The sequence below is a fragment of the Mastomys coucha genome, unplaced genomic scaffold (assembly GCF_008632895.1).
Source record: "Mastomys coucha isolate ucsf_1 unplaced genomic scaffold, UCSF_Mcou_1 pScaffold20, whole genome shotgun sequence".
NCBI lineage: Eukaryota > Metazoa > Chordata > Mammalia > Rodentia > Muridae > Mastomys > Mastomys coucha.
Window position 1 is genome coordinate 19924566 of NW_022196903.1, and position 27154 is coordinate 19951719.

The 27154-nt window shown below is 37.7% G+C and overlaps 1 protein-coding gene across 3 annotated transcripts; it reads left to right on the plus strand.

The window, feature by feature from the left end:
- Positions 1 to 907: 907 nt before the first annotated feature.
- Positions 908 to 26872, plus strand: Hyal4 (hyaluronidase 4). 3 transcript variants are annotated; one of them, XM_031380775.1, is made up of 6 exons: positions 908 to 983; positions 1805 to 1891; positions 6418 to 6560; positions 9002 to 10004; positions 20082 to 20171; positions 25076 to 26872. In XM_031380775.1, exons 4-6 carry the CDS (start codon positions 9048 to 9050, stop codon positions 25475 to 25477), a joined length of 1449 nt encoding a protein of 482 aa, XP_031236635.1. In that variant the 5' UTR covers positions 908 to 983; positions 1805 to 1891; positions 6418 to 6560; positions 9002 to 9047; the 3' UTR covers positions 25478 to 26872. The 3 variants fall into 3 exon arrangements, with proteins under 3 accessions (XP_031236635.1, XP_031236634.1, XP_031236636.1); XM_031380774.1 differs by having other exon boundaries at positions 947 to 983; positions 1773 to 1891; XM_031380776.1 differs by lacking the exons at positions 908 to 983; positions 1805 to 1891 and adding an exon at positions 4331 to 4480.
- Positions 26873 to 27154: the final 282 nt, after the last annotated feature.

Below are 27154 nucleotides of genomic sequence, written 5' to 3' on the forward strand. Positions count from 1 at the left end.
CTCTCTAGAAATCTAAGCTTTTACGAAACTCTTGTTTTGTATTGTGTGTGTGTGTGTGTGTTTTTTTTTTTCTATAGCATTCAGTTTAACCCTCTGAATTCAAAGATCTCTTGGGGGTGGTGGGGTACATGTTTTTCTTCCTTCCTCATGGAGTCTAGTTTTGGTAGCAGATTTAGCACCACCTTAAATCTCTGTAAAAATGTTGTTTTTTGTTACTGCTCGATTGTTTTGTGACACAGGGTCACCTAGTCTTATGCTGTGTATGCTGGCCTTGAACTCAGGATCCTTCTTCTGTGGACTTGATAGATATATAGTTTGAATATGCTTGGTCCAGGGAGTGGCACTCTTAGGAGGTGTGGCCTTATTGGAGGAAGTGTGTCATTGTTGGGATGGGCTTTAAGATCCTCATCCTAGCTGCTTGGGTTTAGAAGTTGCCTTGTTCCAGGCTGGCCTTGAACTCAGAGATCTGCTTTCCTAAGTCTCCTGTGATTAAAACCATGTACTAGGTTAGGTACTTGCCCTAACCTAAGCTTTTCATGGCCATTATACCTCAAGATCTCCACGTCAAGATCTGGGTCAGAAGCCTGTGTTTTCCAGCCTTAAGATCTGGGTCACAGGTCTTTCCATTTCTGGTTGTCGTTCATTCCAGATGTAATCAAATTGACAACCAGGAATAGCCATCACAACACTTTCTTTTTCTTTTTTCTTTTCTTTTTGCCACAGTTATGCAATTCATCTTCCCTTCCCTGTTCTCTAGTTTCAGTTGCTCACTTTCTTAATTTCTTCTCTTTCACACGGTTGGTTAGTATTATGACTCTGGTAGTCCTTGGTCATCATATCCGTGAAGGACTCAAGTAGTTGAAAAATCTGTCATAGGAATTTAACTCCTGTGCTTGAATTACTCAACAGAATTCTGTACTGCCTGGGAGATCTCTGAGATAAAGACTGGGGCAAGTAGACAAGCAGCATTCCATCTGGTGCAGGTGAGTGGAACACATTGGGGTTGGTAGGAACTCCCATAATTACCAAAGGAAGGAGGGAATTTTCCTGGGAGAAGAGTGTAATTCCCAGAGAGCTCAATGGTCAGTCTCTCCTGCTTTCTGTGCTCACCAGGGAGACCATCTTTCTGCATTCAAACCATGCTTTTGTCTTTGGTCCAAATCACAAATAGAGCCCTCTCGAGGAAGAGCTGTCTAAATATTCTGAGGTCAGATATCAGTCCTGATTGACACTCTACATATTTTGGGAATGCCAAAGAGGTCTGGCTGTTGTGAGATCTGTAAGCAATATTCCAACTGATAGCTCTGATAATTCCCTTCCACCCACTCCACGTTTCTTGTATTCAGCTTTATATTTATTTTGTCTAATACTGGGAACAGAGAATGGCATATTACATAAAGACAAGCTCAGCTCACCACCTTGAGCTACTCGTTCTGGTTGATTCATACATTTTCTCAGGATGAAAAGGAATGCCCCACTAAGGGTCAGTTATTCTGTCATTGAGGCCAGCACATGAGGGTCTGTTTGTTAAAATAACACAGGGCACACCAAGCCTTTGAATGCCTTTTGCTCTTCATTCTGGAAATCTTAGCCGCACAGTCCTCTTGACTGCTTCCCACTGAAATCCCAATCAGTTTTCTTCTCTCCCTGCTCACTCAGGTCAGCAAATTTAAATTGGATATTTTAAGAAAGCAATGCTCATTTATACTAAGGTAGTTTGAAGGGAGCCTGGCTTTGATTATAAAGAGATTTAATGCAAGCCTCCTGTTTAGCTTGGAGGACTGAGTCAGCCCTGTAATGACAGGCTTCCGGGAGGAGTGGGGCATCCTTGCTGCTCAGCCACTGCTCCGGAGCAGGTGAATAAATGACCAGCAGGCAAACAAAAGTGAAGGTAAATTATACTTTATGTTCTGTCTGAAAAAAATTTTAAAGATTGTTTTTCAAAATGTCTTCTTACAATGGCTAGAAGAAAACTAATCTTCACTTACCTGAATATTCCACTTTCTTTTCTTAGCTAACTTTATTGTTCACTGAAGTACCTTCTTTAATATAAACTACTTTTGGGAATCCAGTATCTTAAAAATGTATTTGTTCCTGGTAGTTGTAAATTAAGTTTAATGATTTTTATCCATGATATGTTTGTATTTGAAAATATTCTCACTTTTATGTTTAGTCAAGCTGATTTACTTTCTTTTATGTTTTTAGTTTCTCTGAAAAGCTAGATTTTGTATCATGTAGCACTGCCTTAAGTTTTGGTGTCTTAAATGGTATTCCACAAAGCAGGCCTAGTAAAGGGTTGTAATACAGGTTTATTAGAGAGCTACCCACTTGAATCATTTTATAGTTAATAGTGGTAAAGAATTCCTCATGCTAACAATTTCCATTGCAGTAACGGTACGTTTATTCAATAAAATACTTTTTATAACCTTTAGTAATGTCTTGTAATCTATTCTATAATGATATACCGTAATGATTAATACTGGATGGCTGCTGTTTATAGCAAATGTTACAGTTCTTAGGAAACATGCAATATTTGAACGGACTCAGAAAACAGATGTTTCTATCATAAAAATAAGTTTAAATTTTATCTGGCTACTCTGAAAGTGACTGGGTAGAGAACAATCTCTGGCTGTCTTTCTCATACCATTTTGTAGTTTCTTTTGTACTTTTGTCTTTTATTTTTTAGAAAGATATATGTATGTGAGCATGTCTATGTGAACCTTCTTCCTAATTGTTAAGGTATTTTCTAAGATTCTTTCACAAAATGGAATGACAACAACACATGAGGCAATGTTTCTGTGGTAGAGTGTCAGATGTGTCAAGAACTCGCTATTCCAGTCTGGGACTCCTTCTGTCTTTGTATAGACATTTCAAAACCACTTATGGTAATGTCAGTGCAGCTCAGAACTGGTGCTTTGTACATTTCTCAATTTCTTCCCCATGTGAGAAGATCCTCTCATATTGCTTGGGGGAATTAAAATTCCACATTACTTTATTACTTTTTGCTTTTCTTTCTTTTTGTTTTCAAGATAGGGTTTCTCTGTGTAGCGCTGGCTGTCCTGAAATTCTGTAGACCTGGCTGGCCTTGAACCAACTCACTAAGATCATCTGCCTCCCAAGTGCTGGGATTAAAGTTGTGCACCACCCACCACCTGACAATTTATTTGTTTTCAAGCTGCATGGCTTGTAACTATCCAGAACACAATTCTAGGGGAAATAAAAACTTATTGTAAAAAGTTAAAACTCTTTGAAAGGGTATTATTTCTTTTAAATTGATGATTAACTTATGTTTCTATAACTAATATAGAAACTCACTTTCTTTACTAATGTTACAAGTACCAAACCTAAAGTAGAGATCCAGCTATCTAATAACCTTTAAAAATGTACACAATGAATAGTTAACTGTTTGCTATTTTGTCAGGAGTTTAATTGATCTGGCATGAACTATTTCATAGTTCATAGATAGCATGAACTATTTGAAACTACAACTTGGCACATTTAGTTGCAACATCAGAGTTTCTCATTAACCCTGAAAGGATGCTGAACATCTAGGCCCAGGGACTTAGACAAAGATGAAATATCTATGTAACTAATCCCTTGAAATATAAACCTTAAAAAACTAAGAAAAGTACATATGAGCATTATTTCATTAGCTCTTTGTTTAGAAAATCTAAATCTTTTCAGATTAGGTAGCTTTAATGAACTTGCTAACTTACCATCAAGTGTACTGAAGGCTGATAGAGATATTTCAAGTAGAGAAGGTGGTTATAAAGTCAAAGAACACTGTAAGATCAGGCATGCATCAATTGCATACGAAAGGCCAGAACATAGCTGTAAGATGCCCACAATCTGTTCAATTCAGTGAGATGACTGTGTGGGATAAGAACGCTGGCCCTAAGGAAAGTCAACCAGGGAGTGTGACACGGGATTTCAGAGAGGCAAAGAGTGAGCAGGAGTCCACATATTTATGCCAGAGAATCCGAGTTTATATTCTCTCTCAGATTGCATTTCTTAAAAACATAAAATGGCTCTGCTTCACAAAGAAGTATGACTTCTCATACTGAAACATAGTGAAAGTTTCATTTTCTAGTAGTATGTGACTTTTCCTGAGGGGATTCATAGAAATGTATTTATTCCAATCAGAGAACACCAACAGACCAAAGACAGGTTCCCACCCAAATCTATCTTTGATCAACCAATGAGTCTATTGGGGATGCTTATGAGGACATAGGTAAGAAGTTGCTTTCTGGAACATGAATGACTCTTGGGCAGCTGCCTATTACTAAGAAGCTTCCCTCCCATTCTACAGTCTCCAGATGATGGGTGATTACTCACCAAAGCAGTACAACAAGTTCCTCTTGCAACTTGCATGCATGTTCACCACTGAGAGGTCTCCTCCGCAGCAGCCATTTGCGAATTACAGAGCTTTGTGGAGTGGCTTTGCACTTCTTATGAATTTCTTGTGAATTTTTGGAGCCCTGTGAGTACCAATACTCCCTCTATGAAGGAAGGCTAACCCCCAGAGGAAGTAGCTTTGTAACAGGAGACACTTAAATGGTCAATATTATACATTTACAAAGTTAAGCTTATTTTTTAGAAGAATAGAAAGGAAGAAGTTTTATAGAACACAGATGTCACAATAGTTCTAGAATTTGTTAAAAAGAAGGCATACTGGTATTCTCTGATCATGATATGAAATAGACTTATAATAAATTCAGGACACTTATAAATTATGGATCTTTAAGAGACACAGTAATAAAATGGATTGTATTACAGTACAATTGATATTAAATATTTAATTAAAAATTATGGAGAAAAACCTATTGAGAAACTATCTATCTATCTATCTATCTATCTATCTATCTATCTATCTATCTATCTATCTACCTACCTATTTTTTTTCTGAGCAGGCACAAACCCAGGTCACTGAGCTATCACATTTAAAATGGAAGGAATTCATAAGGAAAAAGCATGCCTTTACAGGTTGTTGCTCCAGTAAAATGTTACTGGTCTGTAAGCTAGTACTTACTATTGCAGAATTGTGGGTGCAGCTTGGAGGTCACCAGTTCGACTCTGTTTTTCGGTTTAATAAATATTTATGTGTTTTGTAATATTCAATAAGACACCACAATGAACTGTACTTTCTTTGAGAGCTTGAAAGTAAAATCACATTTGTTGAATTCCCAAGAGACTGGGAGCTCTAGGGTAATCTCTGTCAACCTTTACGGTTTCACTTGACATCTTAAAAAGGTATTTAAAAAATAAATCCCAATACCATGTAAAAGAAAGAGAAGGGTTAAAAATTAGTACATTAGATTTCTTCTGTAATGCATTATCATGGTGTTGGGAGTGTATGCTTTTAAAAATCTTTGCTGGGTAATTGCTGTAATCTTAATGATCACTGTCTTTGCTGCATGATTGAAAAAAGAAAAGCAATGGAGATATAGTCAAGACTAAGACATAGTTTCATTCCAGCACTTGGGATATGATGACAGGAAGATTAGAGGTCAAGGTAAACCTCATTGCAAAGAAAGATCTAGTCTCCCAAACAAAAATAATACAAAATTTGAACACAACCAAGAAAAAAATAAACAAAGGTAGAGATATAGTTCAGGGGTAGAATGCTGTTTTCTATGCACATGTACAATGCTCTACATTTATTTCTCATCAGAACCAAAGAAGAAAATATAAATATATGTATATATTTAAATGCAGTGATTGTTAAAAACACTGTGAGACTGTTACTTATAACCCTTTGAATCAACAGTCTTTTGGGGTCATCATGAGAACTTCTTTATAGTCATCCTGGTCCTTTCAGAACTAGGTTCAATTTTTCTTATGAAAATATTGCTTGAATAAATGCTAAGTTTCTCTGCCTTCACCTAGGGTCCAGAGATTCAAAGACCATTAGGCCACACTAGTACTCAATTGAGGGGGCTTATTGCTTATGCAAGAGACAGAATGTTTATATCTTTAGGCACCATGGGCAAAATGATGTCAGAGAGAACTATCTGTAAGACTTCAACTTTGTGGGTGACTTGAGAGAGTCTAAGAGTGGGTAGGGGGGTATATACCCAGAGAGAGTAAATGTGTAGGTAAAGAAGAGTGATTGTGTGCAGAACTTCGGGTTCCATTCCTGAGACTGCAAACAAGCAAATGAATAGAAAACCACAAAAGCAGAACCATTCTTGGAGTCATTCCTTCCTCCCCAACAGATGTGTTTGGTATTTGTGCATTGCAACCCTGCCACCAACACCTCCCATGCTTGACCAAGATTTAAAGGGGGCCTTACACTGACTTGTTTTATTATGGCTTGACAATGAACTAGCATATCTTCACTAGCCTATGAAATTATCCCCATCTGACAGTAAGCTCAATGGTTTCAACAACTTCTGAGTGTTGGTTTATTCATTTTAGATTTTTAAACATAGTTTATTACAACTGTTCTGGTGAGAGGAGAGTGGCTCCTTCACTGACTCCAGTCTGTATGTGGCAGACCTGTGTCCACCCAAGGAACATCCACTCACCTTCTTCATTATCTGAGAGAGAAAAACAAGGAGGTAAGTAAGATCCAGGTTTGACAGGGGGAGGGAGGAGTCCTAGAAACACATCTCATCTTTCTGTTACCTTTACAGTATTCATCTTTCAGTGGGCAACATGAGAACTGTGAAGCCAAAAATCACAGTGTAGTAGTAAAGAAACTTTCTTGAGTATGCCCTTATCTATGGGAAGAGGAGATCTGACAAGAAACCTATTTCCTTTTGCTCTTGTGTAAAGGTCTCCAAAATGTTTTCTCCTATGTTCCCAAATAAACCTGGCTCTTAAACAGAGAGAAACAGATGACAGAATTTAGGGGACAAGTCCAGGTTAAACTCCTCACTCATCTATACTGTCAATATGTTACCAAATCTTCCTCAATTCCACCAATTAAAGATTTGTTTAAAGAAATAGGCCTTCATGAGAGGAGGATGAGGAGACCAGAAAGCAAAGGCAGGTTGCTATGGGATGATTTTGATCAGGTGTGGTAGTCAGGCAGCGATCTTGTCTTCAACCGGTTGAGATATAGTAGGGCTCAGAAGCAGAGGCTGTGGTTACAGGGATGAGGGGAGGAGGGGAAGGGGACCTGAGGAAGTTTGAAGCAAAGGTTAGTTGTATGTTAATGGGTAGAGTAATGTTATTCATCTTCAGGCTGTAGAGGTTTAGCCAATGAATAAAGATACTTAATTAAAACATGACATTTGAATGTATCAGTTTACTTTAGGACTTTTGAAATGTTGTTTCACTAAATAAGCCCTAAAGTCCAGATGCTTCTCCAGCTTTCAGTGGAGCTTTGATGCTGATTTGGATAAAACCACTTAGATGCATCCTACTCTAGGTTTTGAACTGAGATCTTGGTTGGGATTCAAAGAGTCTAAGGGGTGGTGTTGATAATGGTGATAAAATTCTCACATCTTGGAGGTGGGGAGATGGTCCAGTGAGAAAAACGCTTGTTGCAGAAGTATGAGAACCTGAGTTTGGATTCCTCAGCACCTACATAAAAGTAGGTGCCATGGAACTCACTTGTAACCCCAGCACTGAGGGAATGTAGACAGGTGGAATCCTAAAGGGCACTAGCCAGAAATGTAGATGAATTAATGAGTTTAAGGTTCAGAAAGAAGTACTTACTGTCTTAAGAGCTAAGATGGAGAGTGATAAAGCAAGATAGTGGCCATTGGCCTCTGGTCTTCACACACTCGTGAGGAGGCAAATGCACTTGTGCACACATACAAATTCACCCATTCCCATATTCCATCCCCCCATACACACACACACACACACACACACACACACACACACACACACACACACACTTTTCTTTGTCCAGAACCAGAAGAGACTGGATTTGGTGGGCGTCTAATGTTAATGATTCCGCTGTTTTGTGCCAACATGGTTCTTGTGGTTCAGAACTTTTCTGTTCACATATGGTAGGTTTTATTTCAAATCAGAAACTGTAATAGAGGCTCTTCCTGTGAAATGTCTTCTGACTTATGTGAATTTCAGTCATTGTATGTAATTATCATTTTAACCACCAGAGGTCACCAACCAAAATTCATAGTATTTTTCAGGTCTAGCATACTAAAGTGAATAAAACCTCTAAGTAACCTATCAAATTACTCAACAATATTTATTTCACTCCACGTTTCACCAAAACCATGTTGTGCAGAATTCACCACAGAGGAAGGGGAAAGGGATCTGTGTCCTGGGCACTTAATCAGCAAATGTCTGCTACATGTCTTAACATCATGGTGGTGTACTTAAGCATAAAGGCATACCGTTTCCCTGGTCCAACAGAACTTTACATCAATCAGGTCTTTGCTGTAGTTACCTAAAAGAAATTCTTTTGTAGTTTGTCCCAGAAGGCTAAAAGGGGTAACAGGACAACTCTCCATCTCTTACTTATCCACCCCGAGTGTGCCTCCACTGCGTCATTCCTAGCCACTGACCTTGGTTGTCTTCTTATGTCCTTCACAGCCAGAATGCTAACCCATCAAGCATGTTCTCTAGTATTTGCTTGCATAGCCTCATCTTTCATGTAATGGGGCTTCAACCAGAGCACTCCATTTCTCTCTTTGTTTCCTCTTTTGTGAAAGAAAAGAACAATTACAGACTGTTACATAATTGTTGTAATAAAGCAATTAAAGCATTTTAAGTGTAATGCTGATATTGGCAAGCTTTTCAGAGTGATTGTAGGTATTATTTCACATCTGTTTTTCATTATAAACCTCACATCTTACTTACATTTTATTGTGGACACACAGGCTTTGTAGCCCTTGGTCACTTTTTGAATCCCTTTGCTTATCCCTGAGTAGAAACCTGATCATGACACTGATTTTACATCTCAGTTCATTCATCAGAATTGTTTTAACTTTAAAATAAATTCTTCTTTGAAAATATAAATAAACAGTAACAGCATCCCTCCTCTTGGAAATAATCACTAACGGAAAACTAAATTTCTCCACAGGCCTTTTGAATTACGTTGAAGAAGAGGTAGTGTAAGTTTCTATCTTATGATGCAACTATTGTCTGAAGGACAATTAAGACTTTGTGTTGTTCAACCAGTACATTTTACATCAGGGCTGCTCATACTTTTTATCCTGAAGTCTATCTCACCCCTAAAACCTGCCCGGCTTCCAGTTTATCAAAGGAAACCCTTTATTGCTGCTTGGAATGCTCCAACAGACCTGTGTTTGATAAAATATAATTTAACACTGAACTTAGAAGTGTTTCAGATGATTGGAAGCCCTCGGCTCAAAGACAGGGGGCAAAATGTTGTCATATTTTACGTCAACAAATTGGGATATTACCCATGGTATACATCAGAAGGAGTACCCATCAATGGTGGTCTTCCCCAAAACACAAGCTTACAAGTACACCTGGAAAAAGCTGCCCAGGATATTAATCATTACATCCCTTCTGAAAATTTCAGTGGACTTGCTGTTATAGACTGGGAATATTGGCGCCCACAGTGGATCCGGAACTGGAACACAAAGGATATCTACAGACAGAAGTCACGAACTCTTATTTCTGATATGAAAGAGAACATATCTGCTGCTGATATTGAATATTCAGCCAAAGCAACTTTTGAGAAAAGCGCAAAAGCTTTCATGGAAGAAACTATCAGATTGGGAGTGAAGAGCAGACCCCAGGGCCTTTGGGGTTATTATTTATATCCTGATTGCCATAACTATAATGTTTATGCCACAAACTATACTGGGTCATGTCCAGAAGAGGAAGTTTTGAGGAACAACGACCTCTCTTGGCTCTGGAACAGCAGTACCGCCCTTTATCCTGCTGTCAGTGTTAGGAAATCCTTTGCAGACAGTGAAAACACTTTGCACTTCTCACAATTTCGGGTGCGTGAATCACTGAGGATTTCCAACATGACATCACATGATTATGCTCTGCCTGTATTTGTCTACACACGCCTGGGCTACAAAGAGGAACCTTTACTTTTCCTTTCTAAGGTAAGACTCTCCTTGCCCCATAGTAGAGAATTTCCTCTGTATCTAAAAGAAACATTTGTTTCTTAATTTTGCCCTTTGAAAAATACCCAGTTAGTGGAAAACTAGTGTCTTATTTTTTTTCTAGACTACTGGTCTGCTTAGACTCTTCCTTTGTGGAAATTAAATTTTGTTATCTTTCTTACTAGCATTCCTTGTAAAGGACACAGAGAGGTAGAAAAAAACTAACATATGATGCTAACAGCTACTGAATTCCCTCTGACTGGTTATTGTAGGAGATTGTTAAAAATAGTTTGTAGTGAAAAGGTTAAAAAATTAGAGAGGATGTTTCAAAATGGGATTGTTTGGCCATACATGTGAAAGTAGAATGAAAAGACATTCTAAATATAAAGAAAATATGTAAGCCTGTAGACTGAGCCATCTTAGATAGAGTTGCTTCTCTGATCTGCTAATGGAAATCTGACAGAGTGGCATGGACTTGTAGATTCAATGTTAACCAGGAATATTTTCGCAACCCAGGTTAAAACTCTGAGAGGCTTCTTTTTGTGCTGGATTATTTTCACTCAACTTATGTATGTTGCCAGAGATCTCATCTTCTGTTCCAGAAGAGCAACCTTTAAACTAAGTGACTTTCAGCCTGACTCTCTCTCCATTTGCTGCTCTAGTCCCTTAAATAGTAACTTGTAGGAGAAAGAGTGCATCTGGGTATAAGGTTCACCTATTTCCGCACCAAGAAGACGTGCAGCCTGTTTCAGCCAGCCCATTTTATGATGAACAATATTTCTCCATTTTACTCACCATCAAAGGGTTTGAGATAGTTCAACAGAGACATTTCTTTTCTCTCCTTATTATAACTTTCAGTTGACCAGCCTGTGCTACAAGACAAAAGATGTTCTGAGAGCTTGACAGCCTCAGGTGGATGCTTAGAAAACACTCAGGTATGGGCTCTACTGTGCATGCTCATTCAACGGAGAAGCCGTGCATCCGTGGGGGGTAGAGAAAGTGCTATGTTTCCAACACTATCCAGAAGGTGAATGTCTTCACTCCCAGGTGAAACTCACACTAATTCCCAAAATAAACTGCGAAAATGAATCAAGAATGGCAAGAGGTCCCTTCTGGAAGGTTTGGAAAAGCTATCTCAACTTTTATAGAACAACCATGACTCTGGAATTGAAAGTTACAATATGCCATATATTTATATGCTTATATATATATGCTTATATATTATCATATAAATGCTATATATATCAGAAAGTTTATTTTAACTTCTAGTATATATTTATATTATACATATATGTATATTTAGGTTAATAATACCCCTTTTTAAGGAGATGATTCATTTATTTTTGAAAAAAAGAACTCTAAAATTTAAAAAAACAATGTTCATTTGGAAAGACAGCTTAGTGTGCTGGTACATTCTGCACATTGCACATGGCTCAAGTAACTTTTTTTTTTTTAATAGTAGCAGCTTAGAAATGCTACTCTTCCTTCCCAGAAAGCATCACCAGAATTTAGACTTCGTCTCCTTCTGAAAGGGGAGCTTTCATTCCAGTGTTTAAAAATACCAACATTCACACCAGTGCATTCAACCTGTCATAAAAAACTTCTACTCATAAGTTAAAAAAAAAATATCTGATGCTCATTTGTTCCAAACTCTGAACGACTATGAAGGGCTTCCACTTTTTTCTCCTATGTCTGCATTTTAGAATGCATGCATACATACAGTTAGGATTGGATAGTATATCTCTTAACCTTCCCAGAACCCACTGTCTTGGTTGTTAACAACAACAAAACAAAACAAAACAAAACACCAACCCAATCAATAAAACAAAACAAAACAACCAGGGAGTGGAGGTGGGGACCATCTACCACACTGATCTAACAGAAGTATGATATAAATCAAATAAGAAAAGGTGTGTGACAAAAAGAAGCAACCCAAGAGGAGTAGATGGCAGGAAATAACCAAACTCAGGGCTGAAACAACCACGTAACAACAAAAAGAACTATACAAAGAATCAACCAAACCAGGAGCTGGTTCTTTGTGAAAATCAACAGGAGAGATAAACCCTTAACCAGACTAACCAGATGGTGCAGAGACAGTATCCAAATTAACAAAATCAGAAATGAAAAGGGAGACATATCAGTGAAATATATCTTAAAATAATTAATCTGTCTGTTGAATATTACCAATCGAAAGTATTAAAATCACAGACTCTCTGGGCCGGTGCCCTGAGCAGACCTTGGGTGCAATTTTGCACAACCCCCAGAAGAAGCTCCACTCCCAGGTGCTCTAACATGCCCAGGATCAGAGGATCAGAGGTGAGGAGGACATCATATCTGTCCCAACACTGGGAGTAACTGGGACCAGGGGGACCCAAACACACAGGAACTCCACCAACCCAGTGGCATGGATTCCTTCCAGTCTGTCTGGGCTGGTACTCTGAGCACATCTTGGGTGCAAATTTTGCAGCCATTCCCAGAACACCCAGAGGAAGCTCCACTCTGGGGCACTCTAATGGTCCCAAGATCACAGGATCCCAGAATCATAGGATCACAGAGACAGCTTGACTCTGAGGAGTTCTGACACTTCCAGGATCACAGATAGGACATGCCCCAGTCAGGTTTAGCCAGGGCAGGTAGCATTAGAGATAGACAGATAGCAGAAGGCAAGCATAAGAACATAAGAAACAGAAACCAAGGTTACTTGGCATCATCAGAACGCAATTTTCCCACCATAGCAAGTCCTGGACACACCATCACACTAGAAAAGCAAGATTCAGATCTAAAATCACTTCTCACAATAATGATACAGTATTTTAAGAAGTACATAAATAACTTCCTCAAAGAAATACAGGAGGACACACATAAACAGCTTGAAGTCCTTAAAGAGGAAACACAAAATTCCCTTAACGAACTACAGGAAAACACAATCAAATAGGTAAAGGAAATGAACAAAACCATCCAGGATCTATAAATAGAAATAGAAACAATAAAGAAATCACAAAGGGAGACAACACTAGAGATAGAAAAGCTAGAAAAGAGATCAGGAGTCATAGATGCAAGCATCACCAACAGAATATAAGAGATAGAAGAGAGAATCTCAGGGGTAGAAGACACCATAGAAAACATTGACACAACAGTCAAAATAAAATGCAAAAATCAAAAAGCTCCTAACTCAAAACATCCAGGAAATCCAGAACACACTGAGAAGACCAAACCTAAGGATAATAGGTATAGAAGAGTGTGAAGACTCTCAATGCAATGGGCCAGCAAATATCTTCAACAAAATTATAGAAGAAAACTTCCGTAACCTAAAGAAAGAGATGCCTATGAACATACAAGAAGCCTACAGAACTCCAAATAGACTGAACCAGAAGAGAAATTCCTCCTGTCACATAATAATCAAAACACCAAATGTGCTAAACAAAGAAAGAATTTTAAAAGCAGTAAGGGAAAAAGGTCAAGTAACCTATAAAGGCAGGCCTATCAGAATTACACCAGACTTCTAACCAGAGCCTATGAAAGCTAGAAGATCCTGGGCAGATGTCATACAGACCCTACAAGAACACAAATGCCAGGCCAGGCTACTATACCCAGAAAAACTCTCAATTACCTTAGATGGAGAAACCAAGATATTCCATGACAAAACCAAATTTATACAATATCTTTCCATAAATCCAGCCCTACAAAGATAATAGATGGAAAACACCAACATACGGAACAAAACTACACTCTAGAAGAAGCAAGAAGGTAATCTTTCCACAAACCCATACAAACCTAATTCCACTTCTAACAACATAAACAACAGGAAGTAACAATTACTTTTTCTTAATATCTTAATATGAAAATTAATATTACCAACATATCCTAATCGATTGAAATCCAAAAATATGAGGAATTAGAAATTTGTTGGCTGTCATCCAGTGGTCTCTCTAATTTGGTAATTGAAGGAAAAGGTCCAGTATTGTACAATCCATATACACTTTCTGCTTGCTTGTACATGACAGTGTCTTGCTGGGTTCCACATAATGGTCTTGAAATCAGACTTCTCCTATCTCAGCCCCTCTCTATTATTAGGATTGTTTATTTGATGTTTTTACAGTATACTATGGTTTTCATGACAGCTTACATATTTCAAACTTTATACAGCCAAAAGAAATGTAGACAATTAACTTGGGAGGTGGTTTGTAAGAGAACAACAAAGAGTGGGACTGAATGGTTTCTTTGATGTTTGATACTATTGTATCAATTTTGAAGAAGATGACTTTATAAGTTACTCTTTCTCTAAGATGATTGCTTTTCAAAATTACCACAGCCAATGAACCAGATTCTTACTCTCACCTAATGTCTGTGCCACCCTCCAAGCAGAACCATTGTTCATTGAGATAGTTGGTGAATGACTTCACGGATAGACCATCTTAATACACACACCATTTCTTAAACGAATGTAACCTGTTCTCTGAGGGCTGAGAATGAAGACAATAATTCCAGTCAAATAGCTTTGACCATAGCAGGAATCTGTACCCAAAAATCATGCCTACAATTCACTCCTTGGCACAGCAGAACTGTCAATTCTTAGCTTAGCTACTAGGGAGGTAAAATCCCTTAGTGATGTAAGGGTCATTGAACTACAGCCTTATAACAATGAAGTCAAATGTCTATGAATTGTTCTTATTTTGGGTTTGTACCACAGTAAGAGCCAAGATTTTAAGCTCTACTAAAACCAAAACAAAGAAAAAAAAAAAGACTTTACCTATTTATCTATTTATGTTCATTTTAAAAATACTAGTAGTGATGTATTATTTTAAAATATACAGTTAATATGTTTGGAGTTATTTCAAATTTATATTGAGACAAATGTACGTATTTTCAGTATTGCTGTAGACAAGCATCTACATAAGACTGTTCAATTGATTGTTGTTTTATATCAAATAATTTTCATAATACTCATTTTTATTATTATAATATTTTATAAAATTTAAAGAATATGACAAAATAAAAAAATGAAAGGTTTTGCAGGTGTTGAAGGGGAGGGTCTCTGAGAGGAGTTGGGATACAAAAGGGGAAGAAGAACTTCATGTAATTCTATTTATTTAAAATGTTTTTAAATGTTAACAAATTCACATAAATTGAAATCATGTATCTTTTCTCATCACAATGCAATAAAACTTAAATCAATAAAAAATGTTATGTTGGAAAAAAACAGAAAAAAAAAAAGAAAATGATATCACTCCTGCAGCCTGCACGTGGCAGCCAGTGCCACACCCCTGTGGCTCTCTGATTGGTGTCACAGCAGCATGCCTAGTCATTCAACATGGAAGTGCTTGTCTTTGGCTGCTTTGACATGGTTTCAAATGCCTTGTGCCCAAATTCTCACACATGAAATGAATATTATTGATTTAGAAATAAGTTCCTCTGCATTAACTTGTTATATATACATAGGGCTGTATTGAAACTTTGTTGTCACACCTGTATTTTGCATGACTATCATTTCTCTGTAGAAAGGTGGGTGATTCAGTTGTCACAAGACAAGAGTTTTGGAAGGAGGTAGTATGTTAGTCAGCTTCTCAGTACTATAATGAACTATTTGACATGATTGAATTATAAAGGAAGAGGGTTTATAGTTTTTTTGAGGGGGGGTCACCATTCTGGAGCTTTTAGTCCATGATCCCTGTTTTCTGTGGTTCTCTGATGATAGCAGCCTGTTACAGCAAGAACGCTTGATGGAACCTGATGAGCCAGGAAATAAAGAGAAAATAAACATAAATAAATAAGAAAGAAAGAAAGAAAGAAAGAAAGAAAGAAAGAAAGAGAAAAAAAAGAAGAGACCATAGTCCTCACTGAGGGTAGATCTGCTGTGACATTAGGACCTCTCTTAGTAGGTACAACCCTCTGGAGGCACTACTATTTCTAAGACTCCTTGGGAACTGTATCTTTAAGATATAGACCTTGGGGGACAATAATATGGCCAAGAGCTGATAAAGATCCCCAACCTAACACAAGTAGTCAATGTGTTAAACTTATAGTGGGATTAAAATGTTAAAAATACTATTAACTCTATTAGGAAAAATTATAAGTGATATTAAACATTAAAATTTTTGCTAAAAACAAGAAAGTATTAAAAAAATAAAAGATAAGAAAAGAAAAGGTGTGTGAAAATGTGAATCACCTCAGAGATTCAAATGATAGCTACATGTGGAATAGCTATCACTTTAAAAACAAGTATCAAAGCCTTGAACTTAACCATGGACTATCTAAGAATCCCAGGCAGTAGTCATAGCTTGGGAGAACAATTCAGAGGCAGTGACATCTCATTTCACTGTGAAGATGCCTCATACTACCAACATATAAATTCAATCTAGAGATAATATGATATCATACTCTATAAAAACAATGAAAGGTGTTTCTGTGGCTTAAGATTTAAATGTTTTTCTGTAAGTAATATAAAGTAAGTTCCTTAGTGACTCTGTTATTTCATTATGTCTCCTACTAGTACACTACTTTCTAATAAAAATTCTGGTAAGGACCAGGGACCAAAAACTATGTGTGAAAGATGATTCCTCTAGGCATCCTACCCTTTACTTCTTTTGCCCCCTTATATGCATAAAATGTAATTTGATTATATCCACCTTGCATTTTGCCCCTCAACTCTCCCTGGTGTTCCCTTCAATACATATCCCTCTCATTTTAAGTCTCCTTTTTTAATATCACATTTAGTCTAGTTAGTGTTATTGTAGTGCCTGATTGCAAGCCCCCAAAGATCACCAAGGAGCCGATGCCAATGCAATTGCATTTGTATCTTTTTATGTGACACAGCAGGACAGGAGGGTGAAGTCCTGAGCTCTTGGTCAAGATTTTATAGGACATGACAAGCAATCAAAGTTGTTTCTAGCCTGGTCCACATCTGATCAGGGGACTATTATGGCATTTTGTTGTCCTTTAAAATAATTGGCTGGTGCTGGGAGCCAAACCATAAAATTAACTTCTGTTTTCCTTTTGATAGGTGGTTGTTAGGAAATGCCAGGGCCAGACTTGTAACCTGGAGACACAGGTTTGTTGGAGAGTCACCTGGAAACGAGTGCTGGAGAGTTCAACCTTAGGTCAGGTTCTCTAAGATGGAGTCTGAATCCAAGATCTGGTCTCTCACTATCTGCTTGTTTATGGGTACGGGACCATCTATGGGGTCATTAGCAACTTACTTGGAGCTACAGCCTCAAACTCAAATAATTCCCTCTCTCTCCAACAACCACCCACTGCCAATTCCTTCTCAAGTAGGAGTGGAACCACATGGGCTCTCTGCCCCCTGTTAGACTAGAAGTTTCAATAGCTCAATCTTGTTCAGGAAGCCATAGCTGCTGTGAGCTCGAAAGTGTAGTAGCCATACCATGTAGAGAAGGCAGCATTTCAAAGCACTCCTTCTCACCTACTAGTTCTTGCATCCTTTCTGTCCCCACTTCCATGGTGTTTCCTAAACCTTAGAATGGTAGAGGGTGTGGATATAATGTCCCAATTAGGGTTGGACACTCATAGATTCTTATTCTCTACACTGAGACAGTTATGAATTTGTTTGAATCATTGCCCATTGCCAAAAGTAGCTCCTCTGACTGAAGTTAAGAATAGCATATATTTATGGGTATAATAAATACAAGTGATAAAGGACAGGCTGACAATATGACCAAAAAGTGCGGCAATGGGTTTACGTCTAAGACCTATGACCTCAGCAGCCACAGGCCCCTGACCAGGTTTTCATTCCTAGACATGAATCCCCTCATGTTGAGTGGGCTACAAATCTAAGGGCAAAGTGGTCGACTACTCCTCTAACAGATGTGACTTTCTTGTACTAGTGGGTGGATCTTACCCACTGCTATAATAGGTAAGGCCATTGATGTCTTTTTTTTTTTTTGTTCTACCAGTAACCTGCTTGCCAATCTTGGCACTATGAAACTAGCTAGCATGAATGGAGGAAGTTTTCTGATTAATTCCAGACTGGTTTCATTCTTTTTGTCCTGTAACCAAAGTCCTTATCAACTTCTAAAACAATGACTTGAATCTGAGGATCATGGGCAAAAGCACAGAGGCCAGAGGCCACACTGGGACCCAGAGGCTTATTTTTGCTTCAACCACTTTGTTCTTTTCCTCTTACTATCCACGAGGCTCCAACACTTAGGTGGTCCTTGTACACTGCCAAAGGCATTTTCTTGATGGCTTCCCTAGGGTCTTTGCTTTCCTGATCCCCAGACTTTACCTGGTCTGCGATTCAGTTATCAATTTGATCTCTGTCAGATTATAGTGAATCAATATGACAATCACTTTTTTTTTTTAATGTTACTGCTTCCTTATCTTTGGTCAAGATGTGCTTAAAAACTCACTATGTCTTCAATCTATCTCAGGAAACTCTCATAATGACAATCAAAGGAATGGTATAAACTAATAAAGCCTTAGAAGGTATGACTTTCACCACATAAATCTGTAACTGCCATATTTAGTGAACGTAAGTCAATGACTTTAGTACAAGATGCCAATGCTATGTCTCATCCCTCCTCTGGTAATGTTTCCTTAATCCTACGCAGGCTCGTGGAGACTTTCTTCTGATCACTGTATGACTATCATCTCGCTAGTCTCAAGGTTGTTTCAAGTCAGTGGTCTGCATTTTGTTTTTTTTGTTTTTTTTTTTTTTACTTACATCTTTGTGTCAACAGATGTACATTGAGCAGCCTACAATCTGGGCACTGCATGGGTGATTCCTCTTCTGCTTGCATGTACCAGACAGTTGACCATTTTCAAAGCCCTTTTATGTACATCATCTCATTTGAGCCCCCAAGGAACTTCCCCTCCCTGTTCTGTGGGCTGTCTGATCGTATGGTCTTGGAGAATAGAAATGGATAGGAACCAGAACAGTAAATTAGTTTAAAGTTAACTCTCTCTTCACATTTTAAAAATCTCCAAAAAATGTCTGTAAAAATTTTGTAAAGACGGCCATTAATTTGGTTGATGTACTGTAGAAGTGTCAGACAAAGAAGAATATCCTAGATATTGATGTTATGATGAGGTGGTCAAAGTAAAAATCAATTTGATATTTTTGCTTTTATTTTTTCTAACCACTTTCTATTATTTAGGGAAATTTATCCCTGGAGTAAAAGGTTGTGCTTAGTACCCAGAATAGAGAGAGAATACATTTATAATTTTAAAAAGCTAGGAAACCAACAACATATACCCAACTCTTACTTCTCCCTTATATTTCCTTGGTCCACAATCTTCTCTAGGCACTAAGATGGTCTTTAAATGATAAAACATAAATTCCTCCTTCTGAAACCTTGATATCCTTTATCTTAACCATATTTGAGAAACACTTGTGGATTTGTCATTGCTAGGTGAGTCTTGGATAAACCCCATTATGTTCAATACTTTGAAATAAAATATAGTTTCAGGGACCAAATAAAAAAGCTGGACAAAGTCAGAGTATGGAGACATAAAGCACTGTACATTTGCTGGCTTGATTCAAGAGGACAAGAAGCCACCCGAGTGACTGTATGGTGAAGAAAAGGTTGTCTCTGGAAAAGGAAAATCTTTAGATTCTGTTTATCATTTATATATTTGCTTGTGAGTAAATGTCCCCTGTCACCTTCAAGGAAACAACTTTTGGTGACTATTTCTACACAAATTATTTGAAAATACTACTGCCTATTAAAATACTTATGTTAACCAGACATAGTAGCATGTGTTCTTAATCTAGGTACTCAGAGGCAAGCAAAGGCAGGAAGATCTCTATGAGTCTGAGTTTAGCCTGATTTATAGAGTGAGTTCCAGGGTAGCCAAAGCTACCCAGTGAGACTGTCTACACACACACACACACACACACACACACACACACACACACACACACACACACACTCATACACACACTACTGTTGTATACAGTCAGAGAATGTGATTCTAAGCATTAGTCTACTTTATATTTATGCTCCTCTAAGAAAACAGGGGATGATTTCTAGGGAGTATTTTGTCTTAGCCTGTAATCTTAACTCCTGATGAGTTGATTTATCTTCCAATGACTGATTAACTCTGTTCTTTTCTATCCAGCAAGATCTAATTAGTACCATAGGAGAAAGTGCTGCATTGGGCGCTGCAGGCATTGTTATTTGGGGAGACATGAATTTAACTTCATCTGAGGTAAGTCAGTACCTCAGGGGTATATTGTTGTGTTTCCTGTAGAGATTGCTCTAATCAAAGCTCTCATTATTTCCATAGCAAGCCAGATTCGGGATAAAAGTTAAAACCAGTGCTTAGTACTCAGATCTGTCTAAAAATATTAACTTTGAAAAGATAGAGATCATAATACAAATATTTCTTTGATATTTGTCATGTATTAAGAGAGTAAGGTTTTCACTCTGGAAATCAGTTTGGTGGTTCCTCTGGAAATTGGACATAGTACTACCAGAGGACCCAGCTAGTGGTAACTCCTGGGCATATACCCAGAAGATGTTCCAACATGTAATAAGGACACATGCTCCACTATGTTCATAGCAGCCTTATTTATAATAGCCAGAAACTGGAAACAACCCAGATGTCTCTAACAGAGGAATGGATACAGAAATTGTGGTACATCTACACAATGGAGTACTACTCAGCTATTAAAAACAATATTTATGAATTTCTTAGGGAAATGGATGGATCTGGAGAATATCATCATGAGTGAGGTAACCCAATCACAAAAGAACACACATGGTATACACTCTCTAATAAGTGGATATTAGCCCAGAAGATTGGAATACATGAAGTACAATCCACAAACCACAAGAAACTCAAGAAGGAAGACATAAATGTGGACACTTCATTCCTTCTTAAAAGGGGTAACCAAATACCCACGGAAGGAGTTGCAGAGAGTAACTATGGAGCAGAGACTGAAGGAAGGACAATCCAGCCTGATATAGCTGTCTCCTGAGAGGCTCTGACAGTACCTGACTAAGACAGAATAGAGACTCACAACCATCCATTGAACTGAGTACAAGGTCCCCAATGAAGGAGCTAGAGAAGGGAATAAAGGAGCTGAAGGGTTTGCAGCTCCTTAGGATGAACAGCAATATGAACTAATTGGTAACCTCAGAGCTCCCAGAGACTAAACCACGAACCAAAGAGTACACATGGTGGGACTAATTGCTCCAGCCGCATTTGTATAGTAGAGGATGGCCAAGTCAGTCATCAATGGGAGGAGAGGCCCTTGGTTCTATGCCCCAGTGTAGGGGAATGCCAGGGGCAGTAAGCAGGAGAGGGTGGGGTAGAGGGCAGGGGGAAGGGGGAAGGTACAGGGGATTGTTGTTGTTGCTGTTTTTTGTTTTTTTTTTTTGTTTTTTGTTTTTTGTTCTTTTTGGAGGGGAAACTGGGAAAGGAGATATCGTATGACACGTAAATAAAGAAAATATCTAATAAAATAAAAAAAAGAAAAAAATGTGAACATTATGTTGGTTTAGTATATTAGTAGTAGATTTTTCTCCAATAAACATGATTTCACTAGTACTGAGTAATTAGCTATGTTTCCAGTAAAAAGACTGTTGTTATTTTTGATGAGTGGGTCTTAATTGAGGGGCAATTGGTTACTGCCAGGTATATGTGCCACTACTTCACTCTAGGCTTACGGTACTATATTGGTCAGTGAAGTGGTTTGTAGACATCTTAGTTGGATAAGACTTTTAGTGGTTTCCATTATTTGGAAGGCTGTGTGGTAACATGGAAGGTAGTCCTCAGGGAGGGGACTTTCAATTTCAGTTTAGAGGCATCTGGGCCTTCTTTCTAAAGTCTACAATATCTTCAGTAATAGGGACTTAACATCTACTTCAGGAAGTTTCCTTACTTTTTGAGCCTGTTTAATGCCTTTAAATCAAGAATCATATCTTGCATATATATTCTATGAACTGTTGGGAATAGTATGAAAAATCAAAGTATATTGCACTGAAATTTTTTCAATAAAAAATTTTAAAAATCAGTTAATTCAATGTTTATAATTTTATTAGGGGGATTAATACATTCACATTAAAAAATTTAATGATCAAGTCTTTCTAGATTCTACCATTCTGTGCTTTGCTTTCAATATAATTTGGTTGTTGTTCATTTTTATGCACCCTGTCTCTATTAAATTTTTAACAGAATGTCTTTTTTAAATTTTAAAGTTTTATTTTGTTAGATTTTATAGAAGTGTCTCTGAATTCCTTAAGTTGAGCACAATGTTTTGGTATGATATCAACTAGGTGCAACAATAGTGTAGATCTACATAACAATGTGATTTTAGATCATTAGTCATACATATTAGTTTCATGTGGATACTCATTTTCATTTCATTACTATGACTTTCTACATTGTTTGTTTAGGCTAGTATTTCCCTAATCACAACTTTGGGTAACTGTCATGTTAAAAAATGTAATCTCTCTCTCTCTCTCTCTCTCTCTCTTTCTCTCTCTTTCTCTCTCCCTCTCTCTCTCTCTCTCTCTCTCTCTCTCTCTCACACACACACACACACACACACACACACACACTCCTACTTGCTCTTGCTCTTGCTTTCTTGCTGTCAACCATCTATCTACCTATTATCTATCATCTTTCATTCCTTCCTTCTTCCTTCCTTCTTTCTTCCTTCCTCTCTCTCCTTTTGTTCTTTCTTTCTCTCTCTCTTTCCCTCTTTCTTTTTCTCTTTCTTTGTTTCTAGGTGATAGCCTCTTCTACGGGATAAGGGAAAATTCTGGGAAATTGCAGGGATTGACTTTTGTGAAGCTTCAAGCTTACTCTGCCTTCTCAACTGACTGCTCTTTTGCTAGTTTCAATATTTAAAAAAATATTGAATATTGTTTTTGTTTTTGGCTTTGTTGATAATTCATGGTTCATGCATAATGTACTGATACCAGATGTATAGACATAAAGTCTGAATAAACATTCTTGCTAAGGTTGGGAGCTTGAGTCTACTCCCCCATCTCAGCAATAGCCCTTTGTCTCACTTGGATTTGTGCATGCTGCCGCAGTCTCTGTAAATTCATGTGTACTTTGGTCCAGTCCTGATGGGTCTGGAAGACAGTTTCCATGGTGCCATACAATCATCACATCTGCTTCCACATACATCCCTGAAGACTGATGGGAGTGATCTGATGAAGACATTCCATTTAGTACTGGGTGTTCCCAATTCTTTCACATTGTACATTTCTGGGTTAGTTAACATGTAGTGGAAGAGCAAACTTCTCTGATAATATTGGCCCCATGCTTAGTAGTAGATGATCAACATAAAATGATTTCAATGGTATGAGTATTGTAGACCTTTTGTGTCATATTGTTTTATCTCTCTGTCTCCACTTCTCTTTCTCTCTCTCTCTCTCTCTCTCTCTCTCTCTTTCTCTCTCTCTCTCTCTCTGTATGTTTGTGTATGTGTGTGTGTATGTTTAGTGTAATTTTTGTTCATTCTGCTTATTTATAGCTCACTTTTTATTAAAAATAAATTTGTTCCTATGGGGGGGTAAAAAAAGAGAGTAAGGTTTTCTATTTGTTTGCTTTGGATCCTCTCACATAATGGTCATGTCAGCTAATGACCATTCATAAGCAAGGAAATCAAGCATGGTGACAGTTAATCAGGCTAGTTAGTATTAGAACTGTTATTGATCACCACAGATTTCTCTCAAGGTAGATCTATTGCATTGGACCACTACATGAAATATGTTGTATCCTATCTGCAGAAGTAAAAAACAGATACCTTTTAAATGTTCCCACTGAAAGTATTTTTTCCCTATAGAGAGTCCTGCTGGCCTCTCTAGAACTTTAGAGTCTAGAGCAACAGAACTTATCAAATTATTAGATATGGTCATATGATATATTAATATAATACACATATATTCATAGAATACATACATATGTACATCTACACATACACACCTGCATTCATATATACATATATACATCCATACATTGAAGTTCACCAATGACTGTCTACCAACAGAAAGTTCAAGAATGCAGTAGTTGTTCAGTTCTTGAGGTTGGATGTCTCAGTTTGTCTTCAGTATATGTCAGAATCTTGAAGAAGTAGAGTTCTAAGGTCAGTAAAGGATTGGATTTGCTAGTGAGAGTGAGAGCAAGAGCAAGGAGGCATAAAGACAGCTTGTTCCCTTCCTTCACGTCCTTTATTTAGGCTGCCAGCAGATGTGGTCCAGAGTAAAGGTGGACCTTCCCACCTCAAAGATCCATATTGGAAGTGGGTTCCCAATTCAAATGATTTAGTTAAGAAAAAAAATCTCTCACAGGTGTAGGTCCGGTCATTTGGGTTTTATTTAATTCCAGATGTAGTCAAGTTGACAATAAAGAATAGCAATCACACACATCTATGGGCATTTATACAGAGAACCAGAGGTTCAACTGCGGACTCATGGAGCTTTGTCAGGAAACAGCATACATAGCCAAGGTGACTTCTAGGTAGAACGTGTACTAGAAAACACACACAAATGATCTAGTGTTACTAGCTTTCCTGTGTCTAGTTGTATGTAGGAATGTAGAACCTACCACAGGTTATGTTTGAGTATACTTAGCAGAGAAGTCCAGAATGCTACAGGTGGGAGGGTCTACAATAAATCAGTAAATGTTACAACTCAGATTCTAACATGACCAGACAGAACTACTCATTTCTGAGAAGTAGCCTGGAGTATCTGCTCTGACCTGGCTGCTGCTTTGTGTCTGTTCCTTTCTGTCTCACACTATTCATTACCTTGAGAGCTAGAAAAAGGTAGAAAGAAAGAAGGAAATAGAGGAAGATAGAAAGAGAGAAATATATATATATATATAGAGAGAGAGAGAGAAAGAGAGAGAGAAAGAAAACAATGTATGACTTGAAAAAAGGCAAGGACCTACATGTTGACTCAGGCTAGCTTGCTGGTTCAGTTAATTTGACTAACTATAACATCTGTCTAGAGCCTTTCTCATTTCTGTACTGAGATCTTTGGCTCATAGTAGAGTTCAAGAGTTTACTAACTTTTGGTAACAAAGCCATCCTTTTAGTTCAGTCTAAAGAGCTGCCTCTGATCCATCTTTTTTTTTCCTTTAAACCTTTCCAGGAGAACTGTACAAAGGTGAACCGCTTTGTAAATTCTGATTTTGGCAGCTACATAGTCAATGTGACCAGAGCAGCTGAGGAATGCAGTCATCATCTTTGCAAGAATAATGGGAGATGTGTACGGAAGACATGGAAAGCAGCTCATTACCTCCATTTGAACCCTGCAAGTTACCACATAGAGGCCTCTGAGGATGGAGAATTCATAGTGAAGGGAAGAGCGTCAAATGCTGACCTAGCTGTGATGGCAGAGAATTTCCTGTGTCACTGTTATGAGGGATATGAGGGGGCTGACTGTAGAGAAATGACAGAGACCAGTGGCCCCTCTGGGGTTTCCCTTTCCTCTAGCTCTGTAATAACAATGTGTCTGCTAGTTCTAGCAGGTTATCAAAGAGTTCAGTTGTGACATAATTGACTTTAAAGGGAATTGCATCCTTTTAAGTAGGGTGTTAGGGAACAGATGGATTTCACACTCTTCTCTCTTATGAGTTCCTCTGAGAGGCTTTATAAATCAACATACGTGCCACAACATAAATAGGAACCTATTACCTTATTTGCTACACTTAGGTTAGAAACCAGATCTAAGAGAACAAAGCAATGCATACTGTTTTCTTACTTGAATATTTCAATTACATTTAAATAGAATTGTATTCTTTTTCTAATTATATAAACACAAGTATACAAATGAATACTAAGCTTGATACTTCAAGCACATTTTCTAGGTAACAGTTTATTTAAGGACTGGTTGCAATGTAACCAACCTAATTCAACAGACAGATCAACTCAGCCAGAACTGGGTGAACTAATTCATCATAGAAGGTGAAATGCAGGGCTACTGTGCCAGCCTTGGCTTCACTTGTGTCTGTTTCCCTGATGAACTCATGGAGGGCAGGATTATTTATCAATGTGGTTTCTTAGGAAGAGAGAGTTCAGGAACCAGATCCCAACTATCAGCTTCTTCCCTCACAGACCCTACCAGTCTGCAAACTACAACAAGGTCCAGGATCCACTGAGCTGGAGACCCAAAAGCTGGAGCCATGCTGACTTTTGAAAGCAAAACCTTTTTTTTTTTAATGAAAAGAAAGTGTGTAAGGAAAATCAGCTGCTTTGTCTGCCACTGCTCCCCATCTAAATGCTGAGTAGTAGATTTGGATTTAGAATCACTTTGAACCTGATTTGAGTCACGGTTTTCACTATGTATGTGGTGGTATAAGTCTTAGCAAGTTCTTTAGAATCCCCTTTATCAACTGAAATTTAGTAGTATAATTTTATCTCAGCAAATTAGCATAGTAATTTGCTTTGCACTCCTGGGTTCTTAGCAAGGTAGCTGATCCAGGACAATCTCCTGATCACCAAAGAGAAGTCAAGCTGTTTTTTCTGTGGCCAGGGATCATTTATAGTCACTTAGATATTGTGCTGTGGTCTCGAGAAACACTCTGAGGGGATACGATTTTCTTTCCATAAGGAAAATTCGATGGGAAGAGAAGCTCAAAAAGGATATGATGATACTGAAAAAGAAGGGGTACCACTTGATGTCTTCTCCTCTTTCTTAACTCTCTCAACTCAGGTCCCTGCTTGCTAGAGGTGACTGTGAACATTTAATTTTGAAATGTACTATACAAACAAACAATGCTTTAATAATAACATGAATGAAAGATATGATTATGTACACAGATTAACAATTTAAAAAATTAAATTAATTTTTATATGAAAGTTTATGTGATTATCATTATAGAGCATTTATAAAACTTTAAGAATAACCAAAGGAAACACCAATAAACACCTTAATATATGATGAAAACTTTTTGTGTATTCTTTACTAATATTCCTTGTAAAATGATTTTGTATTGTTGTCATTATATTTTATGACCTGTGTTTCAATTAATGATGTGAGTGGTTTTCATATAATTTCATAATCTTCATGCACATTATTTAAAAATCTTTTTCTTTCCCAGTAGAGGGATTAAAGGTGAGGATTTATACAAACTAAAGCAAGGTCTTTAACAGTTATTTTATTTTGAGTTAGAGTTTCAGTTCAGAAGGCTGGCCTGGAACTTGTTATGTGGCTATGAAATGAAGTGTC

Bases quoted from the DNA above. Each gene is read 5' to 3' on its own strand.
- Hyal4 (XM_031380775.1), top strand. From the start codon at position 9,048: ATGATGCAACTATTGTCTGAAGGACAATTAAGACTTTGTGTTGTTCAA. The intron at 10,005-20,081 runs GTAAGACTCTCC...TTTTCTATCCAG, and splicing joins CTTTACTTTTCCTTTCTAAG to CAAGATCTAATTAGTACCAT. The intron at 20,172-25,075 runs GTAAGTCAGTAC...AAACCTTTCCAG, and splicing joins TGAATTTAACTTCATCTGAG to GAGAACTGTACAAAGGTGAA.